This window comes from Polyodon spathula, chromosome 19, assembly GCF_017654505.1.
Source record: "Polyodon spathula isolate WHYD16114869_AA chromosome 19, ASM1765450v1, whole genome shotgun sequence".
NCBI lineage: Eukaryota > Metazoa > Chordata > Actinopteri > Acipenseriformes > Polyodontidae > Polyodon > Polyodon spathula.
This window is the reverse complement of record NC_054552.1, coordinates 9,781,546-9,794,072: the sequence shown is the minus strand read 5'-3', so window position 1 is coordinate 9,794,072 and position 12,527 is coordinate 9,781,546. Positions and strand designations below refer to the sequence as shown.

The window sequence follows — 12,527 nt, the reverse complement described above, 5'->3', positions numbered from 1 at the left end:
TTTTGAAGTTGCATTCTATCAAATGATACAAAGAAGCAATACGAAGTCTGGTAGACTACTGGACTTTATTTCTTCCACTCATATTGTATGTCTTACAAGCTTTACCTTACAAAAGCTGTCCTGTCATCTTGCTTGATACAAATGCAATTTCTTTCAACACAAATGAATGAGAGACACTCCTCCAATAAGCAGCCATCAACCAGATAACTTTACTAAAATATCTGTGAGTCTGTTTACTACAGTACATTCCCTCTTTGACAGTTTAGTCTACTTCATTGGGAGGAAAGGGTAGCTTTAACTGCAGGGATGCATGCTTCCCCTCCCCAGACACAAGCCCAATTCTCTGGCAGATTTCAGTGGGTTTACAATTATAAAACTACCAGTTTCTATTTACTTGGGTTTTCAGGTAAAGGGATGATCTGTGAATAAGGGGAGAAAGATACGAGGGACTCTTCCGGACTAATGCGTTTGTTCTTCATCACTAATTCAGTAAATCCTGCAATGCTGACCCTATAGAAAGAACAAATTACAAACCATTACAAAGGATAACAGGAACATACTCAAACAGGCTATTCACAGTAATGCACTAAAATATAGGACACAAAATAAATAATATTTCTAATGCTTAATTCCCAATTACACAAAAAAGCACCCCAGTGTGGAACAGTATCTCCAAGGAACAGTTAGTAATCAAATAGATGTGAACCAAGAATACAATAATCATACTAAAGATATATATAGACCGACTATATTATATATATATATATATATATATATATATATATATATATATATATATATATATATGAATGGGTCTTTCGACACACTTGTAAAGAGAAACTATTTATTCTACCACATTGCTGGTATGTACTATATTTATATGCATGACAACAGTAGTTGCATTAATTCCAGTAGCTTCACCATATCCTAGGACCAAAACTGTTGTTTCCCGTTCATGTGCTCTGCTCTCCAGCCCTATTTTCTATGCTTTTGGCCACCCCAATTCCTATGTATGACAACCTGTTGATTCGTTTCAGCTGCTCTGCTCCCAGTATTTTCTATGATCTTTGCCACATAGCTTGTGTCCTTGTCATTATATGTTTTGTTAAGAACATTCTTTAAAGGTCTAACTTGATCTAAAGCTAAATAAATAAATAAATAAATAAATACACAAAGTACAGTATACCTTGACCTACCTAAAAACAAACCTCTGAACTCTGAATTCAATTGTACAATGAAGTCCCGAGCCATTATATTGTAGTTGTTTAGGGGTACAATCAAACTATTTTTACACTACAGGGGCTGGGAAATAACAGGGGCAGTTGAGTTCACAAACAACCTTGCAAAATAAGTATTAAAACCCACACATTTTGATACAACAAACACACTTGTTTTGATATGGGGGGTCCTTTTAGTCAATGACGTAATCTGTAAAGTTTTCAATGACAATATTAGTTTCGTACAACACTCTGAATGCCTTTACCGCCATTAAATTAAATATACTAAAAAGCAGGAACTCATTTTGAAAACTGTTCAGTATTAATGCTATACCTCCTGCAAGTCAAATGGAAGCCTGTTGCTGCATGAACATCAATAAGAAGAAAAGATTTAAATCAAATAAATTGAAATGAAAGCCTGTTAAAGAAAAGCCAGTTCAGGCATCATTTAAAAACTCTGAACCTACAACTTTGTCTTTTGGGGCACAATACCTAAAAGCTCTTTAACCCTTTGCATGCATCGAAAGGAGCGGCTACAAAACAAATACATCAGTGCCTGCCGTGGAACCTTACCTGTGTTGGTGGTGACTATTACAGCATAGTTAGTAATGGGTCCGTTCGTTTTGTCAAAGAGAGCTGAACTCAACCCAAATGTAATGGTTTCATAAGTATTTTCCACTTGGAGTAATACAGTTGCGTTTGTTGGAGGTTCTGGGGGGTCTTAAAGAAAAGATTAATAATAATAATAATAACACTATGTAACACAATTTTTGTTCCTGGGTAGTAAATGTTATTTCCTAATTGCTTATGCCTCAAAAGTATAGAAAATGGCTATTATTCCCCACAAACTTTGCTTTTGTGACCAGGGCAGTGATATTTTGAAATTTACCTATTTCCAATGAGAAAACTGGCAAATTTGTGTCTTTTCGTTCACATAAAGTCAGAAAAAAACAACATATAAATCCAAATTAACATGTATTTATACTAAAGTAATACAAAAATGACTACAAAAGATTTAGAAGTGAGTAGTTTTTCGAGATTTACGATTATACTGTAAATTTTCTGACTTTATGTGAACGAAAAGACACAAATTCGCCCATTTTCTCATTGGAAATAGGTAAATTTTGAAAAATATCACTGTCTTGGTCACAAAAGCAAAGTTTGTGGGGAATAATAGCCATTTTCTATACTTTTGAGGCATAAGCAATTAGGAAATAACACTTACTACCCAGGAACAAAAAAAAAAAAAAAAAATTGTTACACGGTGTAATAATAATTTAATATAATAATAATAATAATAATAATAATAATACAGAAGAGAACATTACAGGCAACAGATACTATTGGAACTCCACCATCAAAATACCTGTTTGCATAACATATGTTGTTTTTATATGAATTATGTACAGCTATGGCCAAATGTTTTTCCTCACTCTAAGATTTTAGGATTGAAGCAATTGAAAAAAAATATGATATGAACATCATTTCCATCTTTTATTTAACATCATGTGAACCTGAACAGCATCAGTGCTGATCCTGCCAAGCACTGCTGGCTTCTGGGCGTCCAGGCCTGAGGGCAGCTTTACAGTGGCCAGTCTTCATGCATTTCTGGATGAAAGATACTGTGCTTTGTCTGCTAAAGCCTTCCTTATGAAGTGCAATGATGGCTCTGCCGTTGCAAAATCTATGTACAATGTTTATATAGCTTAAATCTACTCATTACCACCTCTAATTGCCACCTTTTGATTACTTCTGATTGAATAACACTTCAGAATCCGTGTTTTCATGTTAGATTTTTACATTTTTGTCAGTTTTTCGTTAAGTACATGGAAATTTTATATGTTAATGTAACATTATTCAGCAGGTTTTATTTGACTTTATGAAGCAAAATGAGATAATTCTTGGGTGATGCAAAAAGTTTGGTCATAGCTGTAGACTTTTACCATGTTCTGTGCTGTCACTTACCTGTCATTCCAGTTAGGCATACTTTTGGAAGACTTGTACTGTTTTTTCCACATCCCAGAGTCTTTATTTCAATATTGTAAGTGGTAAAATAAGTCAGGTTGGACATTGTGTACTGTCCTACGGTTTGTCCATTACAAAATGCATATACCGCTGTATTTGTTTTCTTGTTCAAGATTTCAAAGCCTTTATTTGAACCTCTGGGGCAGTCCCACTGAAACGTTAGAATTGTTTTTTTAACCTCGCCAGTACAGTTAAGAACTTGTACAGATTCAGCAGCTACAAAAAAAAAAAAAAAGAAGAAATAAAGTTCAGTTCATTTTTTAATAAATAACAAACTGATCCACATTTCTACGGGGACATGAGCTGGACCGGTTGGGACTTCTGTCAGCTATGTGACGAGCAAGGTGATCTGGAGCAGCCTTACTCCATGTTGCAATCAGCACAATTTATAGGCTAATTTCTCAAAGCTATTTACTTCAAATCGTCACTAGCACATTCTGTTTCAGCAAGGAGTTCAAGAAACAATAAACTACTAAGACTTTTAATTTGTTATTTTTTATTCATTTCAAAATTGCATTTGTCAACGTTTTCTTTCATTTGGAATAAATAGCTTTAAGAATCTAGCCCATACTTCCTTTAAAAAATATTATGAGAACAATTTTAACCCTTTATAATGGGCAGTTATTTAAAATAGACAATAGAAATGAACATGAAATTTGCCATATAGTACTGTATAACCAGATGGACAAAGTCCTATGTCAATTGGTTCTGAAATCATACTTACTAGTGCACAGAGCCAGAGATTGAGGATCACTGGTTGTGTTATCAGGAGTCAGTGTAAACACTGTGAAATTATAAGAAGATCCTGGTGTCAGGTTAGGCACAGAACAGGATGTTTTATTGCAGAACATCTGTAAGGAAGATGATTCGGTGGTGGTTTTTAAAAGGTATCTGTAGTAATCTTTTCGTTCGTCCGGTTCACTCCATCCCAGAACTACATTTGAAGTGGAAACATCACCTGCACTCAGATTCTTCACAGCATTCGGTCCTGAATAAAGAAATACATTATGGAATATAAACACCATTTGTTAACATTCTTTTGTGTGTTTGTAGAAAGATTTGATTCATGTCAGTACTCTCACCTATTATTCAAAAGTTTGGCAATAAATACTTAATTTTTTGTCAAATAAGAATATTTGTTTAGGATGTGACCTAACATATGTGGAGCAACAGTATATTTACACAAATGTCATACTTGTCTGCAGTCCATACTTTTTCCCAAGGTATATCAGTCAACAAGTCAAGTAACATATGAACTGCCCTGTGGTACAGCGTGCCAAGCCAATTCAAACTACTCCACATTAACAAGCTCAAAGGGGACTTTTTATTATTATTTGGGTTACAGTGACACCTGGTGGCACAGACAAAAATCACACCACTCACCATTAACTGGAACTCATTGTGAAACTTGCTTCATAACCTATTACATGGCACTGTAAATGACTAAATGTATATATTCTATCATATTCCCTAAATAATAATCACTGCCTTCATGGTATATGAAAGTATATTATCAACATAAATGCTCCCCACAGCTGTAAATCCACAATTAGAGCTATCAGAATCATGAAAAGTAGGTAATATATAAAATGTAAAAGGGTAATATTTATACAGATAGACACGTAACTCAATACAGTATAGCCACAGATTTTGTAGTGTGATGAGGAGTTTCATAACCAAGTATCATCACAACTGAAAAAGAGGAAAAAATGTTTGACATACATAATGTTTGACAGATGGGACCTACTTATAATTTTTATGAAGTCACTAAATTGTGTCCTACATAATTGAACGCAGTTTTACAAATACCAAGAAATCTGCTTCAGATGGGTGCCAGAGATCATCCCCAGCCAGTACAATAGCAGTGCTTGAGAGGCGAGGCGTGCCGTTCTGTGCTTTTCAGTCTGAGAAATCAAAGTGTTCTTGATAGCCACTAAAGGCAACAAGATCATTTTAGGAACAATGAAGTACGATTGTGTTGATAAGAGAGAGCGATCCGTGGCAATGAAGCACAACTACACAAGAAATAAGCAGTGGAGAGTTCACTGTCGTTTACAAGTCAAGTATTGCAGGAAATAAATGATATAATTTTTTATGGATATTATTCCATACAATCTGTTTCACCTGGGTGAGGCTATGAAGTTTATTGAAAGGTCTGCTTTTGTGCTACACTTACTGTTCCTACTTGTATCACCTAACACTGACACAAACTATAAATATTAATTAAAACCTCTTGGGTAATTCAGATTACATAGCCCAGCTTTGGAAGAATCTCCATCAGGTTTTCATTTGGAAATCTATTTTGCATTGATTTAAATACGACAACAGAGAATGACTGGGTAAATTGCATTGTTTTACATTGAGCTGCGATGTAAGGAAAGAAATTCAGCTGTTCAATACAATAAGGATCATACATGTACTTAAATTTAAGTTTCTTTTAGTACTAAATGTATCATTATTAAGGTTTCTTTTTATAGTTTGGGGTCAAACATACTTTATTTTACATACACTGTACTTGTTATATAAACAGAATACAACAGGAGAACAATTTGTGTTTATTCTGACATTCCTCATTCGTGGCTTTACTACAGTACTCCATGCTGGTAATATAAGCTCTATATCTTCCTACGTCAATGCATCATAATGCAACAGAATAAATTATTATACATCAATGTGTACTCACTTGTAAAGAGAATGGTCGACGAGGATGTTCCATCAGTGTTATCAGATGTCAGTGTTGTAACAGTGAGGTTATACTGTGTGCCTGTTTCAAGTGGACTGACTGTAGCATTCTCATAATTAACTATTCCATCAAAGGCAAAACCACCAAAGCTGTTTGATGCCTGGACTCTGTATTTATACCCTATCTTGTAATCCTGAGGTTTTCCCCATTTGAGTTCAATTAATGTGTTTGATATACTGTTTGCTTTCAGATCCTGTACTATATTGGGTCCTGAAAAAAACAAAAAACAATTGAGATTTATAATTAAAATTCGGGTTGAGGGTCAGTCGCCAATCTCTTTGTCACCAAATTGAATCATTCAATTTACACATTAGCTAATTAAGATTGTTAGCAATACAAATACCCTCTTCGCTTACCTTTCTCAGTTACGTTTTGATTTCATCGTAACCAACCACCTCCCCTTCTCCACCTTTCTTAAAAACAATTTCTATGTTTTATCAGTGGGGGTCTCCACCTCATCCATTCGGCCAGACAGCGAGCCCTCAAACCAAGTTAGGTTTGATGCCAAATGAAAGTGTATATACAACATAATTCTCTGTAAAATCGCACACCCTGCATTCTCTACAATAAATATTTGTACTAAAACATTTCGTGGTTGGTGTTTGTCCCGAACTACTGAAACACTTTATAGTACTTTATAGTGCATCGTTCACTCCCCAGCAAATTAAAGTGAGTTCTGGACTAGTTTACAGAAGCTGGGCCCCTGCCTATCATTCTCTCCCAATCAGCCCACATTTCCGAAGTAACTTTATTTTTAAAAGATCATGTTATCAACCACATAAATAATTTACATCCAATTATTGTGAAAAAAAAGAAAGGTATGATAAACACAAGACTTGGAAAACCATTGTAAATGCATGGTATATTCATGGTGGGGGTGTTTGCGTTGTGTTTGCTAGAGTTGGGCCCTGCATTAGGATAAGAAAGCAAATCTCAATAATTGGCTTGCATCTAAAATGACTCTTGTTTACCTTCACTTGGAACAGGAAAAATGAAGTAATACTTACTGGTGGATGTTGACAGTGTAACTGCTGCACTCTGGAATCCCATCACTCCATTAGTGACCACTGACATACTGTAAGGAGTTCCAGACTGTAGATTAGATAACTGAACACTGGTACTTGTTGTTACCAGTGTTTTACTGTCAGAGGGATTAGAACTGTATGTGACACTGAAGTTGAAGGAGTTGGGGTCCATGCTGACAGGCAATCCCCAGCTTAATGAGATGGAGCTATTTGTCTTTAGATCACTGGAAATACTCCCAGGTGCATTGGGATCTAAAAGTGAGAAAATGGACAGTTTAGAGAGGCATCACCACTTGAAGTTATTGTAAAAGCTTTAGCTCAATGTTCTCACAGATCCATCACTGCTTCTCTGTTAATAGTTCCAGCATTTGATAAAGATCAGTTAATACCCCACCTGCTGGCTAGAGCAAACAATTGCCCCATCTACCTGTCTAATTCAAGCCACCTATTCGAACAATGCATTCCAGAATCTTCTCTACAGAACCTCCTGCATGTAAACCGGTTTCGAGATGGAATTGGGTTGAGGTTTTAATCGAAGTTGAGATTTTAGTCTAATTCAAGTGTATACTGTAGGTTCAGAAGCATTGACTCCTACAAACCTGATTGAGTTTGTCATATAAATGATTTGAATAAATCAATTTCTAAAGGATTGATTCCACACGTATGTAAAGTCAGGCTGAGTCCTGTGACACAAAAAATGAACTTTTAGAATTGTGAGTGCTTAAGCTAATGTCTTTATCAGTGATTAATGATGAAGCCTGATTTGATTGTTCAAATTGCATTGAACTTGACTATCCCAAGCCTTTGTACAGCTCATGTTTAAATTTCTAACACATGTATTTCCTTTTGAAACATTGCAAAAGGTACAGTTCCTTCCTTCTTATTCCTAAACCAAAAACAGGCTTATTTGAATATTGACCCAAATTAACTTGGCAATTATTTCTAGAAATACTAAAAGAAAATTAATTAAATTGAATGACAAACATTTTGACTAGAAGTCTTTTCCAATGCCTTCAACAAATACTAAAAAAAAACAAAAAAAAACAAAACTTTTTTTCAATGCCTTCAGCAGATACTAAAACAAAATACTTTTAAAAACAAAATTACAACTAGAAGTCCTTTTCAATGTCTTCAAGACAGTATTTCTATATTCTTACTTACAGGTTGCATTTTGAACAACTCCTGATTTCTCTCTGAAAGGTCCACTGATTGTTGTCACTGTGGCACTATATATCCTACCAGCTCTCAGCCCATCAAACAGTAATGAAATTGTGCCAGTAGTTGTGTTTTTGGTCTGACCATCTCCAAAGCTACTATTGATATTAACTTCGTATGTTTCAACATTTCCTGCTGGAGCAGTCCAGCTCACAAGCATGCTGTTGTTTTTCTGCTCACTCAACAGAAATACAGTGGGTATTTTCTCAGGTTCTGTTAAAGAAGAAAAGACAGCTGTCAATTTTAACATACAGTACAAGAAGTTATGTCCCCCATAAAGTCTTATTTATATATCCGATAAAACCATTATATTATATCCCTGGAAGCTACTGCTTACCTGCACCCTTGTGGTTTCCAAGCAACACAAGAATCAAATGCAAAAGGAATCCTCATTACTTTAGAGGCTCAATCAAAATTTAAACTAGAAGGTGAAGCAGACAAATGTTTCTGCTAGTGCCTCTGTGTATTGTGGTATCATTATATCTATTAGGAAGGGCTGTACTAATGAATAACAGTGATGTGAGAAATGTAGTGAAACTGGTGTAGTTCTGGAGGTGAAGTTATCAGTATCGCATCTGTGCTGAGAAGGTAAGTTTTATAGTTTCTATCCAAATTACCTGGTACCAGCAGTGCTCTCATTTATTAATTTAAGGCACTGTCCACACTATGCCTTTAAACCAGCTTAAAAGTGCTAAATACAGTTAAAGTCTACACTACGCAGCGTTTAATACCGTATTCGAGAACTGGACTCGAGACCACCTCAGGGGTTTCTACTGAACTACATTTTGTTGTGCATCCTCCAATATCCCCAAATGCTTTCTGATATGTTTTGGCGTGTCGACATTACAAATACAGTACACATAGATATCTGCAGCGATGAAATCGATCAAAACGAAATGCACACATTATGATAAAATGTACTTTGTGTTTTTAAGAAACAATGCCATAACGTTCAAGCCTAACAAACGCCAGGTCTTCCATGGGCACGGGCTCCATATTTGCCAGGTTATGAAAATCCAGTGTATGGTGGGATAATGTCATATTAAGTTCCACAGTCCACTGCGCTGCTAGGAACTGTAACCAGACTATTTTAATAGTGTTTGTATGCATTGAGCCAGACTAAACGTGAAACGGTACTTTAGTGTGGACGCTTTAAGCTGGTAATTCAAACGTTTTTGAGTACGGTTCTCAAGATCGGTTATTCAGTGTGGACAGAGCCTTAGACAAATACTTGTCAGTCTGTGATGTTAAACAACTGAAATAAGTCAAACATGGGTTTGCTAGCCAATGCTAAAAGCCAAAAAGGAGGTACTTCCTGCGTTGCCCTCTTCCCTGTTGGGTTTACAATGTGACCAGATCATTCTAACCACTTTTACTATTTAATATGATGTTAATAGGTTTTGTTTTCATTAAAGTTTTTGGATTAACTTCATATATTTCCAATCTATCATTTTCAGTGAACCAGTCCACAAGGATAGTATTGTTTATACCACTATTTGGCATCTGGAGTTCAGTTGTGGACAGTTTTGTAGGTTATTTTAACTCATAAAATTCTTTAACATAAAAAATCAATGCTTTTCAAACATGTGTCATAGGATCTATGGCCAAACCTTTTAGTATCACATCAATTGTTATTGACAGGACTGATATTACTGTAATAGGAATAGACTCTACTTTTAACTGTAGATTATGTCCTAACAAACAACCACATTTTTACTTTAATGCAGGATGCAGCCTGTCTTTGTGTGTTTTTGTGTTGTTCAGAGTGGATGTGACTGAGTCTGCAGGGTGGATCTGTGAGTAAATCAGTTTGTGTGAGGAATGCGTGGAATGTGCCTGGACTAATGATGTGCTAATTAATCAATTAGTCCAGGCACCTGTATAAAAGGAGAGTGCTTGTGAAAGTGAGAGGATCTGTTTGGTAGCAGTTGAATGAGAGTATGTAAGCTGTGTTTTTGCTAGTTGTTTATTAGTTATTGTTTTGTGTGTCTTTATTTGGCCATTGTGCCCTTTTGTTTTGTGTGGTGATTATTATTTAATTAAAAGTGTTTTATTTGTTGTACTTTCTAACTCTGAGTTTCCTCACTTTGGCTACCTTGCCACATGGCCCTTTAAATATTTAGTTTATTAGCCATGTTAATGCCTGTGATAATGATAAACATTACATTCAAATGTGTGCATATGCACAAAATTATTTGAATTGCTCTGAAGGCCAAATTTGAATGAAAATAGCTAAGTTTTGCGATAAGCGTGACAGGCTTGCAAGGCAGAGAATGTTTCCATTACATGCGTTTACCTAAGTGTCCTATCGTCAGCAACACAGGGCTCAATCTGTAAAATATTCCTGTATAGTTGCATTCTCATGCCACTCACCCGGTAATTCCACTCAGGTAAAAGGACACAGCTGACTACTTTTTTTAAAGTATTATTTTTTATTTCTCATTGATATCAGAAGCATACTTTGACACCCACGATATGCATTCCATGCTACTGACTATGCCATACAGGTGTGGTAGGAGCAGGGTGCGTGGTGAGTGGGGGGCAGTTGGAAGGGGCTTTCAGCAGGAGCATGAGTAAGGGATACACATGTGCAGACTGCATCCACAGGTAGCGTTCTTGGCTGGCTCCATGCTGAGATTCCTGTCTTTGGGCTTCCAAATAGAGTAGTGTTTTCAGCACTGTGGGTTTGTTTTACTGTCCACACTCCTGTAAATATGTTTATGTATAGTGTAAGGAGCACGGGTCGGAGCTGACAGGCACATTTCTGTAAAATAAAGAGTGGGGTTTGATGCTACAGAGATGTTTTGTCCATCTCCTTAATGTTGATATTTATCCAGTTAGCAGGTTGCTACAATATATTTTTTATTTAAGTTATATGTTGAATAGCCTACAGTGTCTACACTATCCTGTGGTCCATTGTTTCATTTCTCCATTTAGTAGCTTATTTATAGATTTGTGCGGGTGGGCATGCAACTTTGGGGGTGCCAATGCTACCGATGTGCGTTGAGCTTTGAGTCTGCATTCCATGTGCAGGTTACATTTGAGTGTAGATCGTCTGAGGAATATTGGTATGTACTGTACACCTATGATAGCTGCATGGGAGGGTATTGTTAACAGTTCATTGTCGTGTAGTATTCCAATTCTGCTCATTCACGCATAGCTCTTGTGCATTTTTGATGTATTGGTATTGAATGCACAGGTGGTTTTGCGAGGCACAAACACATTTGCGAATTGAGCAAAAAACTGCTATTTTCCAACTTCGCGCAACTGTTTTCTGTCGTGTTGAAAAATATTAATTTTTGTGCAAAAGCACATATTTTTGCGAGGCACAAATTTTGCAAGTGGATTGCGCATCGCTTTGAATATCTGGACCTACATCACACCACTTTTCAGTGTTTTGGGAAGTAAATACTTAAAGATCACCATTTTTGTCTTTGGATCTGACACAGTCTAGGTAAATATTCAACCCCAAAAAGTGAATTATATAGTTCACTAAAAACCAGACTAGACCAAATACATATAATATATGATGGCTATGTATTCACCATGTAATGTACTTTACTGTGTTTTTTATTGCTAAAATCAAAATGGATTATGTAGGAGGTTTTCATTTAGCAACATAAGGTTGGCCTCTTCAGCTAGTTGATGAATCCTCTGCACTATAACTGAATTTAAGAAACACTCTTTTTTTAGCTGTTTTGCTTGATTTATATTTGACATACATTTCTAATCCAGGTTGCAACCAAAAATGATTCTTGAATTAGTTTTTCAATTTTTTTTGAGAATGCTGGCTTACTTGTGTAACAGGTGGCTGTTGCCGGATCCCCTTCTGTGATGTGGTCTGCCACCAGAACGAATACTCTGAAGCTGAAGTTGGTTCCGGGATTCAGTCCAGTGATGATGACATTCTCCACAGTGACCATGAAATTCCCCATTTGGGGAGCTGGAGAGCCAGTGGTTTGAAGCCGATAAGAATATCCAGGCTTGAAATCAGCTGGTCTGGCCCATGTCAGATTTACAGCTGTGGTGTTGAGAGCTCCTGCCATTAAGTTGGTCACTGTTGTGGGTCCTTAAAACAGAGTGTGCAACAATTTCATTAAAATCCACACCTCGGATCATACCAGAAGTCATACCAGAAGATCTGACACTTTGATGGGCTGATACATGGGAGTTTGCTGCAGATTTCCACTCCAAACTTGAACGAAAAAGACAGTTTCTGCACCACAGCAAAAAGTTCAGAGAAAAAAAGGGTTTGTAGACAAATGCTTCCATTAATGCCTTATCAGAGTATACTTAAAATAA

General features: G+C 36.3%; 1 protein-coding gene across 1 annotated transcript in view; it reads right to left on the bottom strand.

The window, feature by feature from the left end:
- The window catches only part of ptprja (protein tyrosine phosphatase receptor type Ja), a 59,445-nt gene that overhangs the window by 7,739 nt on the left and 39,179 nt on the right, over positions 1 to 12,527 (bottom strand). The window contains exons 11-19 of the mRNA XM_041219281.1: positions 12,022 to 12,294; positions 8,172 to 8,438; positions 6,993 to 7,262; positions 5,926 to 6,195; positions 3,967 to 4,230; positions 3,183 to 3,458; positions 1,791 to 1,937; positions 999 to 1,142; positions 395 to 529 (exon numbers count right to left, since the gene is read on the bottom strand). Coding sequence (XP_041075215.1) covers positions 395 to 529; positions 999 to 1,142; positions 1,791 to 1,937; positions 3,183 to 3,458; positions 3,967 to 4,230; positions 5,926 to 6,195; positions 6,993 to 7,262; positions 8,172 to 8,438; positions 12,022 to 12,294 — 2,046 coding nt within the window. The remainder of the gene's footprint in view (positions 1 to 394; positions 530 to 998; positions 1,143 to 1,790; positions 1,938 to 3,182; positions 3,459 to 3,966; positions 4,231 to 5,925; positions 6,196 to 6,992; positions 7,263 to 8,171; positions 8,439 to 12,021; positions 12,295 to 12,527) is intronic.